Below are 22,693 nucleotides of genomic sequence, written 5' to 3'. Positions count from 1 at the left end.
CTACACCAAGCACCACTTCTCTGATTTTCTTGGTCGTTCATTTATGTATTGCATGATCCTTCAGATCCCTTGTCCTCTAAACAACAACGTCATCCCTCTTGCAATCCTTCTTGCCATCGCTCTTGCCATTGCCCTGTATTGATGAACGTCTTCTGATCATGGAGCACGGTTCCGAACAAACTGATGGCCTCCTTCGACAACCCAGCTCACATCTGTCGGACTACTCTCTCAACTCCAACTCTACACTAGTGACTTCTCCATCCTCGCCACCTTTTCATCGTCACGGTCATCGACGAGCGACCTCGGTCGCTGACGAAGATGCCTCAGACCATAGAGCCGACGTACCACAGCAAGACGGCCATGGGCTGGGCATTTCGAGTCTCAACGAGCAGAAACGAGTGTCGATCACTGGGAAACCTGTTGAAAGCAAAAGCAGCTCGATAAATCCTGGATCCGCTGACCTGCTCTCACCAATGTCGGCATATCGACCAGGGGAGGATCGCCGTGACGATGAGCAAGATGAAAACCTCCACAGTGACTCCAACCTTTCATCGCACCAAGCGTTCACGGCAAGTTCAGATCACGAACCGCTCTATAACGCCTTTCCTCGCTCCGAAGGGGACTTCGAATGCAGACTGAAGAAACGTCCGGAGAGCCGCCGCGGCAGTTGGTTGGCAGTCTCGATTTTGATACTGTCAATTTACTCAACAGTGTTCTCGGGTTTGTGGCTCTCGATTGCGATCATAAGACCACGATATGGGCATACTGTCTCAAAAACCGGCGGATTGCCTTTTACAACTGCATCTACTCTGTTTGCGGCTTTCGCGAAAACGATTGAGTTGTCTTTCGTCACAGTGTTTGTCGCTTTCATTGGGCAAGCCCTGAGTAAAAGAGCGCTCTTTCAACCAAAAGGCGTCACGATTGCAGAGATGTCCATGAGATCATGGGTCATGCAGCCTGGGACGATGATCAGCCATTGGGGATCTGTACGGTACGCCGGTGCTACAGGATTAGGCGTTTTTGCTCTGCTAGTGGCTTTGATGGCAATGATCTATACGACAGCATCAGACGCTCTAGTGACACCAGTACTAAAGTTTGGCCAGACTGAAAATCGATTAATGTATGGCAAAGTCTCAACGTCATTTGCGAACAAATACTATATCGAGGACAAGTGCAATACGCCGATTCAACAGGCAACGGACCCTGAAGCTTACGGCGAAACTTGCATCCAAATAGAGCATGCGGGCCAAGCATTCCATAATTATATGCAATACTTGACAACTTGGGTGGATAACATCAGCTCGGGGAACACCTCGGCCAACATGAAAAACCGGCCAGATCCAGTGGGCATGGTACGTGTTCTCTTCACTGGCACCGACGCTTAGATTGCAAGAAGTGTTCTGGGAGCGAAGGCTCGTTTTCACACGCCAGAGCTATCTCATCATTTCAATTCATGCATTGAAACAGACGTGCTAACTCCAAGTCCTGCGTAGCTCTATGACAATACGACTCTGAAAGGAAGCTGGACACATCTACAGGACATGAGTCTTCTTTCGGAGCGTTACGGGAGAATCGTAAACAATGTCACTATGGTAATGCCGCATGCTGGCGTTGTCGCAGCGGCGATGGATCCACTCAATGGCATTCTACAGCCATCGGACCTCAACGTAAGTCGAAACCCGAGGAGGAAGTCCCTTCTCTGATCTGATTTGTTACAAGGGGCTCGGCACGTATTCCGTTCAGGCTTCGGTTCCATCGCCTGTTGTCAATGTTCTTTGCGCAGATGTATCAAGCGAAGATATGGCTCCAATGGTTTTTACTGAGTGGCCATCAGCACACCTCAATGGTAGCAGCCCGAACGTGACTAGTTGGACTACTGATTATAACCTCACGACTCCCAGCTCGCTGGTTCACACAGCTGTGGACGATCTTTTTGAGTTCGACGACATCCAGACTCATCCGATCTTCTCCAATTTTCCGAAATTAAACAACACTGTCCTCAATGTCTCAAGTGTCTATGGTCACGAATCAATTTATCTGCTCGCTACTTCTGCAACCGGCACATATACAATGTGCTCGATGCGTGTGGCACAGTCACCAGATTGCTTCACGGAATACAATGCCAGCATGAGTGGAGGATCCTTAACTTCGCACTGTGGCGATCTCCCCCTTGCATACAGTAAATCGGAACCAAAAGCTCCCAACGGCTTCTGGGAGAAAGACTGGGTCAATGTCGCCTCGGAATGGGGCTTCGGATTGAGCTTAAATGCTGGTATCACCGACGGAAACGGTGCCATCTCTCGGCTCCTCACCCAGCTCATACCCACGACGAGCGCGCTCGACCCCGATCTTCCATCGATCTCTGAAGCGCTCGCCGTGCTAGCGGGCTGTACGCTTATTCTCTCTTCCCAAGGTGCACCTTTCATCCACTACTGGAACTACACGGCACCGGAAAATATCCTGACGGGTCCGCAGTATCAAGCTTTCAACGCCACGCTCAAGACACAAGAGTACCAATCTGGCGGAGATCAAACCTGGCAGAGTATGTTCTATATTGTGCTTGTCGTCGTCTTTGTCGCCAACGTCTTCTGCTTGGTATATTTCGTTATCAGCGGCAGTCATATCACGGATTTCATGGAACCGCAGAATATGTTCCCTCTATCCGTCAATTCGCCACCTAGCGCGGTGGTCGACGGTAGCTGTGGAGGTAGCCTAGAGAAAGAGCAGTTCAGGGCAATTTGGCGTATCATGCACGACAGTGAGCGGGAGCACTTATACATTGAAAGCAGAAATGGTGTGCCAAAGCACGCGCACAAACGGAGCCATTCGCGGCAGACAGATTTCGAAATGAAGAGTCCGATAGAGAGTATGTACAGCGAGCTTGGTCGGCAGAGGACAAGTCGGCTATAAACAGTAGCGGTGGGAAGGAGGAAGACCCGCGATTATCCGAAGAGCCTCACGCTCGACCACAATATACTTAGAATTGTCGATGGTTTGGCGTACTCAATGCGCTGCGGCAGGTGTATCTTCTCGAAACTTCCATAGATAATGAAACGAGGAAAAGAGCAGAAGAGGTCTGCTGTCCACAAGACGCCTCCTTAAGACTGCACCTACACATGCATTACCACTTTTCCTGGGCCACTCGTTCTGACAGCCTGCCTGTACACTGCCGGAGATGAGGTGCACAGTGCATACTCCGCCTCACAATATTGATGAAGATAACACGTATCCTGATTCCTGAGGGTTATAAGTTTAATGGTCTCAATGTACGGTAATACTGATGGGCTCCTCGAATGGATGATAATCATCAAGCAAATTGTGAGCTGGCAGGAAATAAAACTGCCATCGTATAGTCCGTGCTTCCCGAAACTCAAAATTAGACCTCCGTACAAGTTAAGCGACACAAAGCTTTGCCGATTGAACCTCAACAACAACCATAACAATACCAACAGCTGGCCCACGCCAATCTTGTTCCTCAAACTGCGCGGATATTATACCTGTTCGTACAGCTGATGAGGGACCTCAGTGCATCTGACTGAGCTGGAGGAAGAGCCTCTTCATGCCACGAGCAGGAAACAAAGCACGAGGTTTAAATCAGCACAACACCCGCCATGAGAACGGCGTCGTCGCCCCGGGCAAGAGAATAGCAAAGCAGAAGTCGAATGGTCATCTCAATGGGAGCGCCGATGGGACCTCTCATTCAAAGCCTCTGCCGACTTCACCCTCTTCTGCTGCTCGCACGACAACGCGGCTGCCTGACACAAGGACGAACGATGAGTCCTCAAATACACAAGGTGGTTATCAACACGCGGAAGAGAAGGGGCCAATAGAGAGTTTGCCCGAGGCTTCAGAGAGACAGTCAAGTGAAATGAATTGTACCAACGGCTCCGTCGAGCACGCACATCGCAAGATCGATGTGAATGCCGCAAAGAATCCTATGGTCCACGATCATAGCATATGGCACCTCGCTCTCACAATTCTTAGATCTTGTCCACTTGGCGACACCCTTGCGATCCTCATCTTCCTTCTCTCGCTGCCTCCAACAATGTTGACTGTCACCAATGCTCTGTTTGCCGTGCTGACCTTCATCACTCCCACTGGCTCGTCATCTTTACCAACCAGCTTCGGCGATATCTTCCAAGGGTCAGGAGGCACTCCTTCGTTGGCCACAATCATTGTGACGGATGTTTTCGGCTTGTTTCTATGGTTGGTCATATGGGCACCAATGCAAACGCTTTGCATCGAATTGGCACAAGCCGTGGTAGCGACACAGTTAGGGGGCGGCAACGCCAGTAAGAAGAAGGGCTCGGATCGGACTCTGCTCTGCATGGGCATAGTAACAGCTAGTCACATGGCCCGTCATCAATGGATACCAAAACGACTATTCGGCTACGACTGGTCCGCTATCCTATCTTCCATACCCTATGCATCGAAAAGTCCCACGTTATTCTCTACGAATGATTTCATACCAACACGTTCGCCAGCTGGCTGGTTTCGTATTCTGATTGCGCTTCACGTATTAATTCAAGGGTTGGTCCACATTGCCAGGAGATGGATCCAGAAGCGAGAATACTCTCAGCCAGTCTCTGCCAACAACAAAATGGACCCGGAGGCAAGAGCGGGCTCCCCAGTCCGTCCCACCGTCATAGCCTCTGCCGAGCCAAGTACTCAGGGTGTTTCCGTTGCTCCTGATTCCGTGGCGAAAATTCCATCGGCGAGCACAAAAGAAGCACGAGACAAAATCTCAAGCGGCAAAAAGAAGCGAAAGCAGGGCACCTATGTCCGAAGTCAGCAACCTCTGTGGGCCGCATTCGCTCACACTAAGATTACAATATTGCGCGAGTACGAGCAGTCACATACCCATTCAGAAGTCTCAGGGGCCAATGCTATCGATACAAGAAACCTTGGGAGTGCTCCATTTGTTTCCGAGGACGGTTGTGTTTGGATATCGGATGTGCTGCCCACCAGCTTTCGCTTCAACGCAAGCTCCTTCACAATGCCGAGGTCGGGTGTTCCTGGTCCCGAAAAACTAATTATCAACTCCAGTGCTGGCATTGATCGTTCGAAACCCCTCTATGTGCGCATTAATGACACTGATTGGACATCGACGACATTCGAGGCGACTGCAACGGACGAGAGCGCAGATGGCCAGTGGACTGGCGAAGTCTTCGGACTTTCGCCGTCTTCCAGCTACAAGTGCAGCTTCGTCCAGAGCGAGGATGGTGCGGTAGTCCATTCTGTAATAGTCACCACACCACCCTCGCTCCCTGCCGAGAACGGTACTGCCAGGCCATTTGTATCTTGGCAATTTCAATTGGCTAATTTATTGCCAGATTCTTACGTATCGTCAGCCCTCCCTGCCCATCGACCACACCGCCCATCGTCGCCTACAAGTCCCACGACGACCTTGAAGAACTCAATTGCAGCGTTCGAGTCGAGTCTTAGCGAAGCTCAAGCTCGCCAGAAAAGGAGTAAAAAGGATAATAAGACAGCGTCTGCGTCCCTCAAGAAAGATATCGAAGTTTTCAGTGCTAAAATTTCCAAACTCGGAGGCGAGGACAAGGCTCATCTGAATCGTCACTTGCAGTGGAACCAGCATACCCGGCAAGCGGATGAAGCAGTCGCGTCCCTCTCATGGGAAATTGAATCAATGGGCTGCCTTCCGGAAGATGAGATCAGAGTATCCAAAGAAAGGAAAGCCGGCTGGGACGAGGCAAGGACGCATCAAACGGCTACGAGAGACGACCTCTTCCGTTGCAAAGAATCTGCGCATCAAGTGAAGTCTTCTATCCATGCTGAAGCTACTTCGACACAGCAGAAAAAGGAGCGCTTGGTTGCACGAAAGTCCAAACTCAATGATCAACACGACAGACTTGAGTCAGCTACCAGCCAGGGTCTCGACGAAAGGCAGCGCAAGAACTCTGAGCAAGCTGCAAAAGATGTGGAGCGCCTTCAGATCGAGCACAGGTCCGTCGATCAAATGGCGCACTGCCGACAAACCATACAAGATAGTCGACATGTGACTCAGCAAATCTGGCACCAAGCCCAAACAGTTGAAAGCGCATTTCATGAGCAGCAAATGATGAGCACTCCGGACGAAGAACGTCCAATCACACCCGAAGGTGACCTTCCTGGTACCGTACCTCATCATAGCGGTGCACCAGCGTTCCGCTTCCCAGCCTTTGGCTCTCCAGATCCACCCAACGGCATCCGCAGCCATTCGGGCTCTTTCCGACACAGCGACAATCGACCGCGCTCAACTTCCATGCTTTCCGGCAACAGTGTTTATGCTGACTTTGAAGACCAAGATCCAGCACCACCGATGCCGCCCAGAGCCGTAGAAGTGATTAGAGAGAGGGGTAGGAAACAGAGTGGAGGCAGTGGCAGTGGTAGTTCTGGTAGTCAGCGTGATCCAGCGAGTCCGATCGTGGGTAGTGCTGCACTGCTGAGTCCGGGCAAGAGAAGTCCAGTATGGAATCATTGAGTATGATGCAAGCTGCGCTACCGCTCTCGTCGTAGGCATTTCCAGAAGTCAAGCAAGCAGTCTATCTTCATATATCCTGTGTGATCTACGTGAATCAATTCTATGGAATACTAACTGGAAATCAGGGATCGGATGCTGTTCTGATGCCGTCTTAGACTAGGATGGTTGGTAAGAACCTCGAAAATCTCCATTGCCCATGTGGAAGCCTTGAGTATAGCTCCTCCTCTAATATCATGTCCTCCATGATCGAGTGACATGCTTTTCATAATATAACATGCAGACCTGAGCATAACTGCAAGAACAGATCGTCTTTCCACTAATCAAGTTTTGCCTTCGACCAAGATCATCTCACCAAACGACTTTGATGTATCCTAATTCTCGCTTCGCTCCTGCCCCAAAAGTTTGCAAGTAATTACTCACGGTATCTATCTCTCGCAATGAATCTTTACAGGGCACTCCGGATCTAAATACTTCTCTCATCGTGACAATTTAAGGTCAGACCCCAAGCCTAGGAGCGACTGACTTCTTGCTCTTTCATGTCAGTGAAAAAGAACGAGTATGTCTCCACTCCTCCAGAAGCGTCGGCCACCGCAACCGCCTGACCCTCCCACGTCATCAGACCAGCGGATTCCGAATCGATCACCTCAGAGCTGGTTTCGACCAGCGAACAACCCATCTCGATCTCCATCCAATCTAGCAAGAACTCAGCATCCTCATCGCGCCCTCGGCTTCTCATCGATTAGAGAGCTTGCTAGATCCTCCTCACGCCAGACACTTCACACGCTTCCAACAGCTACGTACCAGCAGCCATACTCTCACGGTTGCTCTCCGCCAAAAGATGGAGAAGTGAGGCACCCGATTGCAGCTAAAGACCCGGGCTTTCCCTTACCGTCAGGTTCCGGGTTGCAACACTCTCGCGGTTCCAGTGTCGAATCACTTCCCATTGATAAGAGTGGCATCTCAAACGATTCTACTTACGCAACAACACCGTCGCCGGCAAAGCACCCCGCGTTTCAACTACTCGAATCAGGCTCTCCTGTACAGCGGAAGAGTATGGGCAACAAAGCCTCGACGGTGCTCAGGAAACCTATTCCACCCGAGGGTAAGCAGAGCTCAGCGACAATCACCACGGACCCAGATAAATCTCCTGGACCATCACGCAAGCAGGCGTCTACTGGAGCACAACAGCCGGCGACCTTCCCAGCACGCGGATCTTCCATCATAGTCAATGTGCCGCGGCGGCGCTCTTCCTTGACCGTCCTTCATCTCGACAGCTCCCACTTCGAGACACCTGACCCTCAGCATCAAAATTTGCAACATAGAGCGAGTACACTTACGGAGCCGCGCCGTCGGCCAAGCATTCTTTCAGAGACAAGACGCCCCATCACCACCATCGTGACATCTTCCAGCGACACAACGCCCACGATCGAGGTACAAAAACGTGAGACGCTATCACCAGCCTTCCTCTCTCCACCATTGCTTTCTCCCCCACTCTCCACCTCTCAGCTCTCATCAGCTTCATCGCAAGCGCATTCCTTTAACTCTCGAAATTCGGTGATACCAGCCTTTATCCACCTGCCAAAAACATATCCGGACGGTCCGATTCCGGTGCCTGCGCCGCCACTGACAATCACCCATCACAGATGCTACCAATCACACAGACGTATATTGTTGTCGAGGAACAAAGTCAATCCGGTCCCGTGCATGACGTGTGGGGAGACGGAGGGCGAAGCGAGGTGGAAATGCATATGGTGCGCGCTGAGAATCTGTGGGGTGTGCATGGCGGAATTCGATGCGAAGCATAGAAATTTGGATAAGTTCCTCGCTTGTCTTGAGAAGACTAAGGAGGGCAGCAAAGAGAGCCGGGGCAAGGATGAGGTCCAAGGGTTGGATGGTAGAGGAGAAGAACGAACCGAGATTAAGAAAGAGAACGTGCCGAGCAACAGGGAATCGCAGAGGCTAAGCACTGCAGCAAAGGTTAAGCTCCGAACGGCGTCGAAATGAGGCGGTAGGGATCTTTTAGGCTGGCGGGTCAGTTTGATGGCAAGGGTGTTGCTATGTATAAGTACGTGACTGCACGCTCCTTCGTTGCATGAGCATTTTGCGGCATGGCTTTGGTTGGACTTCATCTGTTATGTTAAAGATTGCACATGTGCTAGTATAGCCCTCAGATTATACTCCGTATCTCTGGCTTGTAGAATATCGTCTCGATCGTTTCGCACTTTAGCAGCCTCATTTCTCCCCATCATTCTTGTCCTCTCCACCCATCAGCCCCCAAACCCACTCTCTATACCGGAATACCTCTCCTCTTCCACCACCGCCGCCGGAGCCTTTCATCTCCTTACCAAAAGCCTTTCTCCCCACAAACCCACCTAATACCTCCTCTATCTCCCTAGCATTGACTCCCCTCTCGCCCGGATCAGGCGCAGTGTGCAACAACGCATCTTTCAGCTCCCCTACATCTATCTCTCCACTGTCATGATCATCAAATGCAGCCAACGCATTTATCAATTCTGTCTGCGAGGATAATGGCGCGAGGAGAGACGACAGCGTTGAGAGAAATGTGGGAAGAGGCAGCGTTTGTGGCGCCCCAGGCGGGAAGAATTGCGAAGTTGCGGTTGTGGATGCATCTTGGCCTGTCCTGCGTATCAGCGGGCTGCATCCTGTGTTGTGAATGTAGGTCTGTCGGGAGTCGCGCACCAAGATTCGTAAGCATGTCCACCACATCGTCCCTATTGACCAACCCATCATTGTCCCGATCCAAAATCTGAAACCCCTCGCGCATCTCGCGCACTTGGGAAGCGGGCAGTTTGGACAACGCGTCAGCGTTTACCATCGGCTTTCCTGTAGCGTATGATTGATTCGCGGCTATCATGGTAGCGGTGCTGGAGCTGCGGGTAGGAGAAATCGGGGGTTCTCTCGTTGTCAGAGAGGGAGTGGGACCGCGCGGCGTCCAGCTGCCGGAGGCGGAGGGTGGCGTGGCGGCATTTTGTAGTTTGAAAGGGGACGTGAGTGGAGTTTGTGGGGTCTTGGTTGGGGAGGTTGTGGGTGTCGTCGCGAGGTTCGCTGGGGAAGGTGGGGAAGGAGATTCCGGGCGGCGGAAAGGTGAAGCGGGGGATTCCGGGCGTTTGAACGGGGAAGTCCGTGGGGAGCCGTATGAGAGGGGGGAGGGTTTGTAGGCTGGTGGTAGGGACTGGGGGTTGTTTGTCAGTGTCGATTTGGGTGCAATGGGGGGTTTTGAGCACGGATTGGGGAAGTGGAGAGGTCACCATCTTGATCTCGGCGCAGCAATGTATGTCTCTCTGATAGTTGATACGGAGCCGAAGTTGCCAGGGTATCTTCAAATCGCGTCAATCGGTATGGACTTTTGTAGGGGCCCGAAATTGGCAAAAAGTAAACAGAGCTTCGATTTACTGCCAAGCCCGCGCCAAGGGTTCAGCCGCAATCTATAGATTAGGGTGTAGAAACCCTGAGCTGCAAGGGTCGTTGAAGATCACAGAACCCCTCGATTCGACCATGTCACCCTAGACGGGAAGTTGTGGCACGAACTAATAGTGGTGGTGTCTCCTTAATATCTATTTCATAATCTGTTGATACGACCGTGATGAGTACACATGCTGCAATTGGCTATCGTTATTCGGTGTTTGTGAGTCGAATGCATACAAGTATGCGCCTTCCCGTCAGACCGCCAGACTTTGTGCTGATCAAAATATAAGTAATGGCGAAGTGAATACCTCTTTTCCATGCTTCTCTTCTTGTATACACCCTTTGAGATACCGTCCTGCCAGCGAATTGACCGAAAATGACCTCTGTCCTATCCTATCGACCTTCTACAAGCGGCACCACTGGTAGTGCAAACACGGTTCTTAATCGCCAGACTTCTCTGTCATCCTTTCCGTCTACTCGAACACCGTCCAATCCTTCCATACGCAATGGTACGAGCACAATACCCCGTCTGCCCCACCGGGAGTCGGTCAGCAGCTCACAGACTTCATCGACCCCTTCCTCGACCAAGCAGACCCCCAAACGCAATGGTGTGACACGGCCGGCAAGAATATTGAGATCGCAGTACCCTGCAGATACGACAGAGAAGCATGTCGAGTATATCCTTGTTGCATCTTTCCACGTTGACCGGGGGCCTATCATGGAACATCAATATCCAGGAGCAATCAGCGGTGACGAAAATATGCTTGCGGAGCTCATGTTACCGGACCAAGTACACAATAGAAAGGAGGATTGGACGATCTTTTTTCTGCATAAAGACACAAGTGAAGAGGAGGAAGCGACAGAAGGCGACGGTGCAGAGAAGGAAGCAGCTACGGAGGATGATGCAGAAGGTGCTGATGGTGAACAAAGCATCACTGATGTTGACAGCGATGCGAACACAGCAGAGGCTGGTGGGGAAGAAGAGGAAGAAGATGCAGAAGGAGGAGAAGGACCGCCGTTGATCTATGTACTAAATTTAGTAAACACCAAACATGACGCATCAGCGAAAAGGTGTGTCCGTACCCTGTCCGAACCAAGGACATGCTGTTCTAACCCACACTTTTGGCAGAGGTGCAGTAGTAAAAGCAATGGCGATTTGTACGCGGCATCCGTTTCTTCACATTTACAAGGTACACAAACCCTTTAATTACCTCCTGGCAATCGAGGAGATCTCGTGCAGAAGCTGACCGAGATTGAAGCCACTTTTGTTATTAGCCCTCGAGGAGTATTTCAAATCGCCTTTCCCGGAGACTTTAGAACATCTATACAACGCAGTTAATTCCATGGATTTATCCCTAATGCCACGACTATCTATGCTTGAACGACATATTCTGCTAGCGAGCGACACCAAAGATTTATTCGTTGAAAAGTTTGATCGCATGATACAACAACGTCTTGCGGAGGAGGCAAAACACGATGCAATATCGTCGCCAGACTCACCATCAAGACCCTCACCATCAAGACCCTCGCCATCAAAATCCTCCCCGGATCTTGTTGGTCACCGACCGCGATACATTGTCCCCCGGGATACACACGAATTCGAGTCCAAGGTTGTGTACAATCAAATCCCCGTCCCAATCAAAGTACCCACTGGCATCTCACCGGAAACTGTCGGCGACTTCTCTCTCATAAGGCTGATCCAGACCTTCTCAGCGCCCCATACTTCTACACCTCAGCCTTTCGCCCTACACCCTCATTTGACTCCTAGCGGCGCCTATACCCATCCAATCATTGTCCTTGTTAACGCATTACTTACCCAGAAGCGTGTCATCTTTTTAGGTCACAACAGACCTTCTGGTGAAGTTGCTGAAGCGGTCCTCGCTGCGTGTGCATTGGCATCTGGAGGCGTCTTGCGAGGCTTCACACGGCATGCATTCCCCTACACGGACCTCACCAAAATAGACGATCTACTCAACGTGCCTGGATTCATCGCTGGTGTCACAAATCCAACCTTTGCCAATCATCCGGAATGGTGGGATCTTCTTTGTGATGTTCCCACGGGTCGAATGAAGATTAGCAGCCGAATAGAAAATGCCGGCATAACAGACGGCTTGGTCTATTTCCAGCAGCAAAATCCCCTTTACGCTCCAAACGCCAACGGAGTAGGTTCAACCGCCTCTGCTCTGGCCTCGAATGGTGATCCGACCGGCGACACTGCTTTTATTGAGGACACGGTCCGTAGCATTAGCTCTCGCCATGGTGAATCAGCCATCCGATCAAAATGGAGAGACTACATCATCAAGTTTACTCGGATTGCTGCTGCCTTCGAGGAATCAGTGTACGGTGCGTCTGCATTATACATCGGAGCCTCGGAAGCTGATGCTGGCGCTCACGGTGTCCGCGGCCATGGATACGTCTGGCCTGATGATGGGACAAAAGCCCGCGAGCTAGGCGCTAATGTCTGGCGGATCGAAGGCTGGCGAAACACTCGTAGCTACTATGTTTTCATTCAAGATCTTGCTGCGATGTGGGAACGTAGACCAATCCGGTCGCTGGATCTTGCTCATCAGCACGACCGTCTTCGAAGTCTGAAGCTTAGCCATGATGAAAGCGCTGCTATCTACCTTGCGCTTTCAGCCTCGGTGAAGACGTACGATGAAGTGTGCCAGCTGTTGTGCGTAACGCCGGAGAGCAATGCGGGTCTGTTCTACATCAGCCTAGGTCTCTTCCATCCTGGTGCCAGGGTCAGGGTAGCAACTGTCGAGCTGCTGGAGCGGATGATGGGACATGAAGTTGGACGGCACTTCTGGGCTCAGCTGGGCCGGTTCGCCAAGCTGGCTTTCTTCAGGGCGAAGAGGGAGATTATGAAAAGCAGTGAGTCAGGAAATAGTCCTGTGGAGAACATGGCGGGCCTGGGATTGGATGCTAGGGTGAGAGCTGGTAGGGGAAGAGCGAGCTGATTGTTCATAGCCTTTTTCGATTGATGATAATGATTTGTTGTGACTTGCTTTGCCGTGGACCAGGTTTTACGCAGTCTAAATACCCTAAGAGCGGATGGTAGTAAAACTACTGAGAGCTATGTTGACGAGGTGTCCCCGTGAATAGTGGTGTATTGCCCGTGCAAAGCAGATTCAATCAATGCTTCTACCGCATGCCTCACAGCTATGGCAACACAATTCCCTGCTAACATATGCAGTCACCTCTTAAGATCTACATCCTTTCTCCAGGGAACAAGGAGGAACGTCTCTGTATAGCTGGATGAAGTGGTCCGCCATGTTGCCCTTCCAGTCAGATGGATCAGGGTGGCATTTAGAAGCTCGAGAGATTCGGTCAGCAGCAAAGATAGCCTTTACAAATCCAATCTTCTCTTCAACCATCGGCCTTCTCTTCGTCCACACCCACCACGTCCCCAACCTTCCGGTAACCGCCTTCGGCATAAACCAACCCTATACCCTCTCCGCCCTCGTAGCCCCCAGACTCCACAACCTTCGCCACGACGACCACGTGGTCTCCCACCTCCACGCACTTCTCTCCCAAAAGCCTGCATCGCATCCACCACGTTCCGCCCATGCCCTCCTTCAAGCGACCGTCACTCTCGATCAAACCATGCCAAACGCTCTCACCGTACGGATCCCCCCGCGCGACTTTGCGCTTCACGAAGGCATCGGCGACCCGCGCATCTTTGAGGCCGCTGGCGGTGAATTCGCAGGAGGCTTTGATGGCGAAGTAAGTACTCGAGGGGAGTCTGATGTTGAAGGAGACGTAAGGTTTGGGAGTCAGCGTGACGGTATTGAACGAGGAGACGAGAAGGCCCGCGGTCTTGGGCAGCTGGTCCGCGTCCTTTCCCTGAACCTCTGGTGCCGGTCCGTCACGCTGGTTTCCCAATGCGCCAGACGCATCGTCTTGGGATTGTTGGGGTGGCCAACGGGATGTGATCACGGTGAGAGGATTCGGCGTGGAGCGCATCAGGTGTCGTATATGAGCCGGGACTGCGGTCGAACGGGTCATTAGTATCCGACAGGGTGCTCGGAACGGTGGAGCATACAGTTGCGCCGAGCTGCATAGCTTGGTTTCCGGTAATCATAGTCGGTCTTTTCGGGGGGAGGATCGTTTTCCTCCGGATCTTGCTCCTTCAGGTGCCTAGAGGCGCTGAAGCTTCTGCCGTACGAGGCAGACGGTGGTGGCCGGCGAAGAAGACGGAGAGCGGCGGAGGAGAAGCCATGGCGCGTGGTCATGGAGGGAGTGCTTGAAGGATGGACGTTGTGTGAAAAGTCATGCCATGGTTAACGAGAGCTCGAGAGCTTTGAGAAGACACAATCGAAGTATCTCCGCAGGTTGATGATCGTTTTAATGGGATTGGTGGTCGAGATGATGGTCGGGGATGCGTCAAAATTTGGGGGGGGGGGGGGGGCCTGGGTGTGTGTGTGTGTGTGTGTTTTTTTTTTTGGGGGGGGGCCCCCCAGCCATATAGGGAAGAGGGGGGGGGTTTTTTCCCCCCCGGCCTTTTGGCCTGTTCCGGTTTTTTTATACAATGTGCTATCTAGAGTAACCCATATATCTGATATATACAAAGATATAGAGAAAAGAGAAGAGAAGAAATAGTGCTAATTAAAGGGGTTATCTTCAGGGCCATACCCCCCATTTTTTCTCTTTCTTTCTTTTTTTTTTTTTTTTTTTTTTTTTTTTTTTTTTTTTTTTTCTTCCTTTTTTTTTTTTTTTTTTTTTTTTTTTTTTTTTTTTTGGGGGGGGGGGTGTTTTTTTAAACTTTTTTTTTTTTTTTTTTTTTTTTTTTTTTTTTTTTTTTTTTTTATAAATTACCCTTTTTTAAGTTTTTTTTTTTTTTAGGCGGTCCTTCTTCTTATATTTTTTTTTTTTTTTTTTTTTTTTTGGTTTTTTTTTTTTTTTTTTTTTTCCCCCCCCCTCCCCCCTTTTTTTAAATTTTTTTTTTACCCCCCCCCTTTTATAAATTTTTTATTAATTTTTAAATTTTTTTTTTTTCACAAAAAGGCTCCTAAAAATCCATCCTAAGGATTTTTTCTACGTCGGCTTCTCTAAGGGCCCCTTTCGGTAACCACATATTTTCAAAATATGCCAACGTATAATACCCCACCTCTTGGCAAATGGAATGTGGGTTCAAAACAGCACTAGTAGACACTTGAAAATATGTTAAATATATGTACGGTTTCGGTTCGGTAACCTCGTAATCTCGCTGAGTAAGAATCGAATGTAGGTTTTAATATTAGTTTAATTTAAAAATTTTGTTTGGGGGGTTTGTTTTTTTGGGTTTTGGGCCTGTTTTTTTTTTTTATAATTTTGGCCGGGGGTTGCTGGGGGGGGCCTTTTTTTTTTGGGTTAAACTTTAATTTACATATTTTAATGTGCAATATGTGCCTGGTATATGAAGTGAAAATATGGTTACCGAACGTAACCGTGTATTAAGAGTACGCTAAGTTGAAAATATGTTGGCATAATTTGAAAATATGTGGTTATCGAAGGGGCTCTAAGTATACTACTACCGTATCGCATAGTAAGTAAGTAAGTATTAGATATATTCTTTTCCATACATCAATAATTATTATCTATGATATCGCCTCGAAATAATAGATCATATATTCGCTCGGGGGTAGATCGGCTAGTTTCGCTAGAGAGTCTTCCGTAAGAGAGTCTATACTCATATTTATTATAAAAACGTATTATCTCTTTAAATTCTCGTCTTATATAAAGGCTATAGCTTTAAAGCGAAGGTATTCGAGTTTAATTATTCGTTATAAATTGTCTAGCTCCCTTAATAAAGCGATATAATTATTATTATACTTCTTTAAAAGAGTATTTTATAAGTCTTTAATAGTATTATATTCGATTCTAGTTCTATTTTCTCGACTATATTTAAAGCTATAGACGATTATCTTTAAATATAATAACGTTAATATATTCTATATTATATATAAAATATAGTATTTTTATATCTCTTTAAATATCTTAATTACGATAATTATTATTAAGAGTAGAAAGATATTATAAGATATTATAGATAAGATCGAGAATAATAAGATTTAACTTAATCGATTAGAGATTATATCTAAGATTTATTAATATAAATAAAGATTTAAGAGCTGAAAATTAGATATAATTTATATTAAAAGAAAGATAAAAGCTTCGAGATTATATATAATCTCTTATTATAAATTACGACTATCGACTATTTTATTAATAGAGTAATTATTTCTCTAGTAACTATCTATAATAAGAGTATTTTATATATACGATTTCGTCTATTAATTCTATAGATAGATATATTATAAGCTATTTACTCGAGAGAGTAAGATTAAAGAGATAAGATTATATTACTATAGATAAGTATTAAATTCATTATATTCTTCTATATTAATTTAAGATTTAGTCGATCTTCTTAAGTTTAGAAGCTCTCTCTCTTATTATTATTCTCGCGATAGAGATTATCTCGAGAAGATAATAATATTAATATTAAAAAGGCCCTATAATCTATACCCGAGTCTATATAATATATATCTTATTTTATAAAATTAGAATCGAGATATTACTTTTATTTTACTATTCGAGACTATAATAAAATTATAAGATATCTACTTCTCTTTCTAAGATCCTCGAAAGCCTTATCTCTTATATCGCTTATTACTTCTAATATTATACTTATTCTATTAAACTTATATATTTATTATTCTATAGACTATAAGGCTATTATATTTAATTATTAAGTTAAGAAGACTCCCCGCTATAGCGCGTATCGGGTTTTTAAATATAAAAAGACTAATTAATATAATTAATATATTTTTAGCTTACTTAGAGATATAATAATTACCTTTAAATAAGTTATAAGAGGTATTATATTTAATCTCTAATAGTAAGAATAATAACTTCTAATAATAATATTCTATTATTATTAGAGAGTAATAATAAATAAAGATATTTCTTATAAAAGCTAACGTCTATAAGATTTTTAGAGTTCTCGAAGCGTTATATCTAGTACTTTCGATTAATATTATATCGAAGAGTAGAAGATAAATATAAAAAGAAAAAGAAAATAATATTAATAATATTAATAAAATAACCTATAGATAGAGTGATTAAATATTATTTATTTAAGAATATTAAAATATATAGATTAACTCTAATCTATAACTTCTTAGAGATATATTATTATCTTTATATTCTTTAATATATAGATTATAAGTTATTTTAATATAGAAAATCTTAATACGATATCGTATATTTATATTAGATCTTAATCTTACTAAAAACTTTCAGCGTTTATATCTTTATTATAAATTTTATCGCTTTTATTATTAGATTCGATTTAGATAAAATCTCTTTAATATTAATTGACTAGTTATCTTAAGTAACTAGTCTATCTTTCTTAAATAAGAGATATATTCTAAAAATATAATTTTAAGTCTAATTACTCTTCTTATAGATATATTTAAATATATTAATTACTCGATATATATAAAGAAGATTTTTAAAAGCTATCTTTATTCGTAGCTATATTACTACTAAGCTTATAACCTTTTTTATTTCTATATAAAAATTTATAGTACTATAATATAATTTAAAAATATATTTTTTAAGCTTAATACCTCTTATATATATCTTTTAGAGTACCTCTTAATTTATATTAATTAGTTTTCTAATACGCTATTTAGTCGCTAAGAGTAGATAGTATTAATTCTTATTAATATCTTATTACGATACCCATTTTATAAGCTTATCTACTATCTTATTATTTAAGACGTCTTTATAGACGGCGATTTAGCGTAGAGTAATTAATATATTTTTCTCTCTTAGCTTAACTAGCTTTTTTATAATTCTCTTAAAGATATATTATTCTAATTATCTCTATAGATTCGCTATTAATTATATTATTATCTAATTATTAATTTAAATAATAAGCGCTAGAAATATAATATCTATAGCGATCTCATAGACTATATTAATTTCTTTAAGTTTCTCGAAGTAGATAATATAATATTCGCTATTATCGAGATATTATATTTAAGTCTTATTTATTTAAGAAGCGTAGATTAATATACCTATTTTATTATCGATATCGCTATCATCGATATATATATATAAAAAGTTATAATCTATACTTATAATCTTATTATATTCTTTAATAATCTTTTCTCTATTTTTATATATCTTAATACTTAATAATTTTTATTATAAAGGCGTAATATAGAAAACGCGTCTCTTTATATCACCTTATATCTATTATTCGTAAACTCTAAACTCTAATTATTCTAGAGAACTCTTAAACTTTATTTATTTATTAATCGATTTTTATAGTTCGTTTATAACTCGAATTAATTTAATAGTATTATTATAAGGGCGTAGTTTACTAGTAGTTAGCTAGTAAATATAAGCTATAAAAGACGTAATATCGTTATAGAATTTAATAGTATATTTAATAATAGAACTAATCTCTAAGAAATATTAAAACTTCGAGATATATAAAGTAGATCTATATCCGCTAAGCTCTTAAGTATATAAGATATATTATTAAAATTAAACTCTAAAAGGAACTTTAATATAGAATATATAATATTAATATCTTAATATAAGTAGCGCTAAGATCTATAACGTATTAGATTTAATAATTATTTTTTCTTCTAGATCTTAATTCTTAAACGCTTAAGTAAAAATAGAATACTTATTAAAAAATCTTTAAACTCTAATAGAGAAATAAGAGAAAAGAGTCGATTTATTAAGATTATAATATCGTTTTAATAATATAATAGAATTAATTCTTACGCGCCGTAGGCGCGTAATTAATATATTATATAATAATATTAATACTATCTTTAAGAATAATATCGCTTTTATAATATTAATTAATAATAATCTATAATAAGTTAATACGCTTAATATTAATATTCTTATAGCGCTAGTTAATAATCTCTATAGCGAATAATATTAGATTTAAAAATTTATAATAAAATCTTAAAAATCTAATAGATAAAAGAAGAGAGAAGAGTTTTTCTATAAATAACGTCGTTTTTATAGCGTATTACACTTATAGCGAAATAACGTAATAATAATCTTTATTATAAAAATTTAAAGGGAGTAATTAATAGAGCGACGCGTTCGCGATAACGCTCTTAATTATTAATTAATAATAATAGTAGAAATAATAATAATAGCTAGGCGACGCGACTCTATAAATAATAGCGAAATATTACTATATCGCTACTATCTACGTTATTAGATACTATTCGCTAATATTAATACTACGATAAAGAATATAAAAACTTCTTTTAAATTATTTATTTTTATTCTTTATAACTTTTAATATCTCTCTTATAAGTACTTACTCTAGCGTTATAATATTAATATTAATACTAATATAAATATAGTATATCTTATTATACTAATAATCTACTTCTCTTTATTATAAGTATCTTATTATTATTAATTATATTAATACGTAGACTAATAATTTTATAGTACTCTTTTTTAATAATAATAATAACTTTAATAGTAAGTATATAGTCGTCTTATAGACGCGATTATTAACCCTTAATTATTTCTATTACTATCGCTTCGTATATATAATTATTAATAAATTCTAATATCTAATTTATTATATAGAATTTACTTTTATCGAGACGACGATTTATATATTTAAGATAAGTTTTTCTTTTATAATAACTATAAAGTCGAAAGGCGCGATATTAATCGCTATATTAAAATCTCTCTATATCTTTAAATATAAATAAGAAAATTAATATAACGCTATCGCCGCGTTAGATAATCTCGAAAGCTATCTTATCGACGAGTTAAGCTTAATAAAGAGATTATCTAATAGTATAAGTTATAGAAATATATAATAATAATAACTTCGATTATCTTTATTATAATTATAAATCTCTAAGACTAGCTCGTAATAATATATAAGCGTATAGAGAAATTAAAGAGAATAAACGAGTTACTAAAGAAGGAGCTCGAGAGCCTCTATTAGTATATAACGAACGTTAATAAATATTAACTTAAAGACTATACTTTAACTATCTTCTCGTTAAAGAATTAGATTAATAAATTTAACTTAAAATCTAACGCTAAGATAGCGAAGGATATTTAAATAACGATCTTTTTTTAGTAGTAGCGCTAGCGTAAGATTCTTAGACGATTCTTTAATAACTACTTTAGATAAAAATATATTTATATTAATAGTATATACTCTAATATAATAAATCTCTTTTATAGTAGAGTTTAATAGATAGCTAAATAATATAATTATTTTATTAATTTATATTTTAATAGTAGTAAATATAGAGGAGTATACGCGTAGTATAAGTATTATCTAGAAATATATCTAATCTAATTAATAATTATATCTTATTTTATCGCCTTTACTTACTCGCTATTAATTTATATAATTAATTAAGCTCTTTAATAATAAGAGACTTATTATTTATTACTTAATACTTTTATTTATTATTTATTTATTTATAGACTTAAATTAGCTCGCTAATATTAATAAGTTCGTTATTTAATAATTATTAATTATACTCTTCGCCTTAATTAGTTTATTTAATTTTATATTAAACGTCTTTCTTATACTTAATCTTATTAATAATTTCTTTAATCTCTTAAAGCTTATTATTATTAATAAGATTAAAAATCTATATAAAGGCTTTCGCTATATTATTATAATCGCGAAGATAATAAAGCTTAAGTAATAATATATAAAAGATATTATAAATTTTATATATCGAGAATAGAAGTAGATAATATATTTATATTTCTATCTTATCTATAATTTAAAATAATTTTATAAATTTATAAAATAACTTCTTATTTAGATATTTCTACTTTAGATTTTTAATCGCTAATATTATTAAATTATCTATCTTATAGCTTTAAGACTAATATATTTTATTATAATACTTAAATTAAGTCGTAATAGCGCTGCGAAAGCGCTCTACTATCTTATCCCTTAATACTTATAACTTCTTTATTCTATTATTTATAGCGGATATCTCCCCCTCGATAAAGTCGTTCTTAATCTCTTAATAAATTTTAGAATAATATTTATATATTAGAAAGAATAATATTATTTCGATAAAGGAATATTAATTATTTATATAAGCGAACTCTACTATTAATAGTTATTTCGCTTAAATATTTTACTTATTATTAGCGAATATATATAAGAAGTATTTTAGTATCTAATTTTATTATTTAATCTATCTATTAATTTACGAGTAAAAAGTAATACTTAGATATCGCTTAATTTTAAAATAAAAGTAAATGATAAATTAGAAGCTATTAATAAATATAGAGTCTCTATTACTAATAATATCGTTTAATATATTATAGCGATATACTATTTTAAAATAAAATACTTTCGCTAGCTAAGCGACATCGATTATAATAGATATAGAAATATATCTTATTATTTTTATAAATTAATTTACTATAACTAGAATAGTATTATAGATAATATCTTTATACTTACTCGCTAATAAGTTAATAATAAAATCTATAGAAATTTTCTTTTATAACTTAATAGCGATAAAAAGCGAGCTTAATTCGCTATATAAGTAATATCGCGAAGCTTTAATTCGCTAATAAATATTATATATCTTAATATAATCGATAACTTACTTTAGATTTTTATTCTAATAATATTTATAAGTAAGTAGCTTATACGTTTTTATAGCGCTAAAGTATCTTAATAATAAATTATTATAATATTTACTAATAAGCTCTTCTCTTAAAATCTTATCTTTAAAGATATAAAGGCGATTATTATATCTTAATAATCTTTTAAAGTTTAAGATTTATATTTAACTACGTATATAACGCTTAATCGCTAACTTATTAATATTAATTCGAAAAGAGTTTATCTAATTATTATAAACTTATAAATCTTAAATTAATATTTTTATTAGCCTTTAAAATACGTTATAAATAATCTCTTATACGATCTTAGACTCTCTTTTAGAAATAATTATTTAAACGCTAATAATACGAAATATAGACGCTATAACCGCTATAAGCTTTTTATCTCTTTATAATTACTTATTACTAGTTTAAAGTATAAGCTTATTCTATAATATTAATAAAAGTTTAATATTTAATAGCGAAATTCTCTTATAATTAGAGCGTCGCGATAGCGAATTAATAGAGTTTAATTTATCTATTCGATAAAAAATCTTAAAGTTATAAATAGCTAACTTTAGCGCTTAACGAGCTTATCTAAAGTTTAATTTCTTCTACTTTATAAAGCTCTTAAGATTATTATAATTCGTTAAAATCTTAATATAAAATATATTATCTTTTAGATAGTAATATTATTATTTTATAAACGCTATAATAGCGAGTAACTCTTAATTATAGATCTTATAGTTTTACTTTATAGAAATTATTTTTCTAAATTAAAATATTACTAGTCGCTAATAGCTATTCTTATTTAATTATAAAAGTATAATCTTTATATCGAAGTTAAAAGCGTTAATTTTAAGATATAACTTTAAATTTAGATCGTAGTAATATAGAAATAGCGCGATTATAAAAGTATTTCGAAGCTACTAAAACGCCTACTTAGCGTTATTTATTCACTCTAACGACCTAGGTTTTTTATTATTCTTACTCTCTTTAAATAAGTTAATAAGTAGTATTATTATATTAAAATAGCTATAGATAAATCGTTAATAGAAATTAATAAAGTTTAAAAAGATTTATATATCTCGATAACTTTTTAATTTTAACTACTTCTTAATAATAGCGATATATTTTTAATCT

General features: G+C 40.7%; 6 protein-coding genes across 6 annotated transcripts; 4 read left to right on the top strand and 2 right to left on the bottom strand.

The window, feature by feature from the left end:
• Window positions 1–158: 158 nt before the first annotated feature.
• Window positions 159–2,910, top strand: HO173_001170 (uncharacterized protein; the record flags this gene model as incomplete). Its single annotated transcript, XM_037303114.1, has 3 exons — window positions 159–1,352; window positions 1,494–1,667; window positions 1,720–2,910. 3 exons carry the CDS (start codon window positions 159–161, stop codon window positions 2,908–2,910), a joined length of 2,559 nt encoding a protein of 852 aa, XP_037169761.1.
• A 649-nt stretch (window positions 2,911–3,559) lies between these two features.
• HO173_001169 (uncharacterized protein) lies at window positions 3,560–6,484 on the top strand (the record flags this gene model as incomplete). Its single annotated transcript, XM_037303113.1, has 2 exons — window positions 3,560–5,279; window positions 5,334–6,484. The coding sequence occupies 2 exons, from the start codon at window positions 3,560–3,562 to the stop codon at window positions 6,482–6,484; spliced, it is 2,871 nt and encodes a 956-aa protein (XP_037169760.1).
• Window positions 6,485–7,042: 558 nt separating this feature from the next.
• HO173_001168 (uncharacterized protein) lies at window positions 7,043–8,488 on the top strand (the record flags this gene model as incomplete). Its single annotated transcript, XM_037303112.1, has 1 exon — window positions 7,043–8,488. The coding sequence occupies one exon, from the start codon at window positions 7,043–7,045 to the stop codon at window positions 8,486–8,488; it is 1,446 nt and encodes a 481-aa protein (XP_037169759.1).
• Window positions 8,489–8,716: 228 nt separating this feature from the next.
• HO173_001167 (uncharacterized protein) lies at window positions 8,717–9,756 on the bottom strand (the record flags this gene model as incomplete). The annotated part of the gene is made up of 3 exons (XM_037303111.1): window positions 8,717–9,120; window positions 9,185–9,677; window positions 9,754–9,756. The coding sequence occupies 3 exons, from the start codon at window positions 9,754–9,756 to the stop codon at window positions 8,717–8,719; spliced, it is 900 nt and encodes a 299-aa protein (XP_037169758.1).
• Window positions 9,757–10,286: 530 nt separating this feature from the next.
• On the top strand, window positions 10,287–12,870 carry HO173_001166 (uncharacterized protein; the record flags this gene model as incomplete). Its single annotated transcript, XM_037303110.1, has 3 exons — window positions 10,287–10,981; window positions 11,040–11,100; window positions 11,170–12,870. 3 exons carry the CDS (start codon window positions 10,287–10,289, stop codon window positions 12,868–12,870), a joined length of 2,457 nt encoding a protein of 818 aa, XP_037169757.1.
• Window positions 12,871–13,279: 409 nt separating this feature from the next.
• HO173_001165 (uncharacterized protein) lies at window positions 13,280–14,145 on the bottom strand (the record flags this gene model as incomplete). The annotated part of the gene is made up of 2 exons (XM_037303109.1): window positions 13,280–13,899; window positions 13,956–14,145. The coding sequence occupies 2 exons, from the start codon at window positions 14,143–14,145 to the stop codon at window positions 13,280–13,282; spliced, it is 810 nt and encodes a 269-aa protein (XP_037169756.1).
• Between the last annotated feature and the right edge of the window lie 8,548 nt (window positions 14,146–22,693).

Source organism: Letharia columbiana (assembly GCF_014066305.1).
Source record: "Letharia columbiana isolate WasteWater2 chromosome Unknown Sc0000002_s0, whole genome shotgun sequence".
In the NCBI taxonomy this organism is placed as follows: Eukaryota; Fungi; Ascomycota; class Lecanoromycetes; order Lecanorales; family Parmeliaceae; genus Letharia; species Letharia columbiana.
The sequence above is the reverse complement of the archived record's forward strand: the minus strand, read 5'-3'. Positions and strand labels throughout refer to the sequence as shown.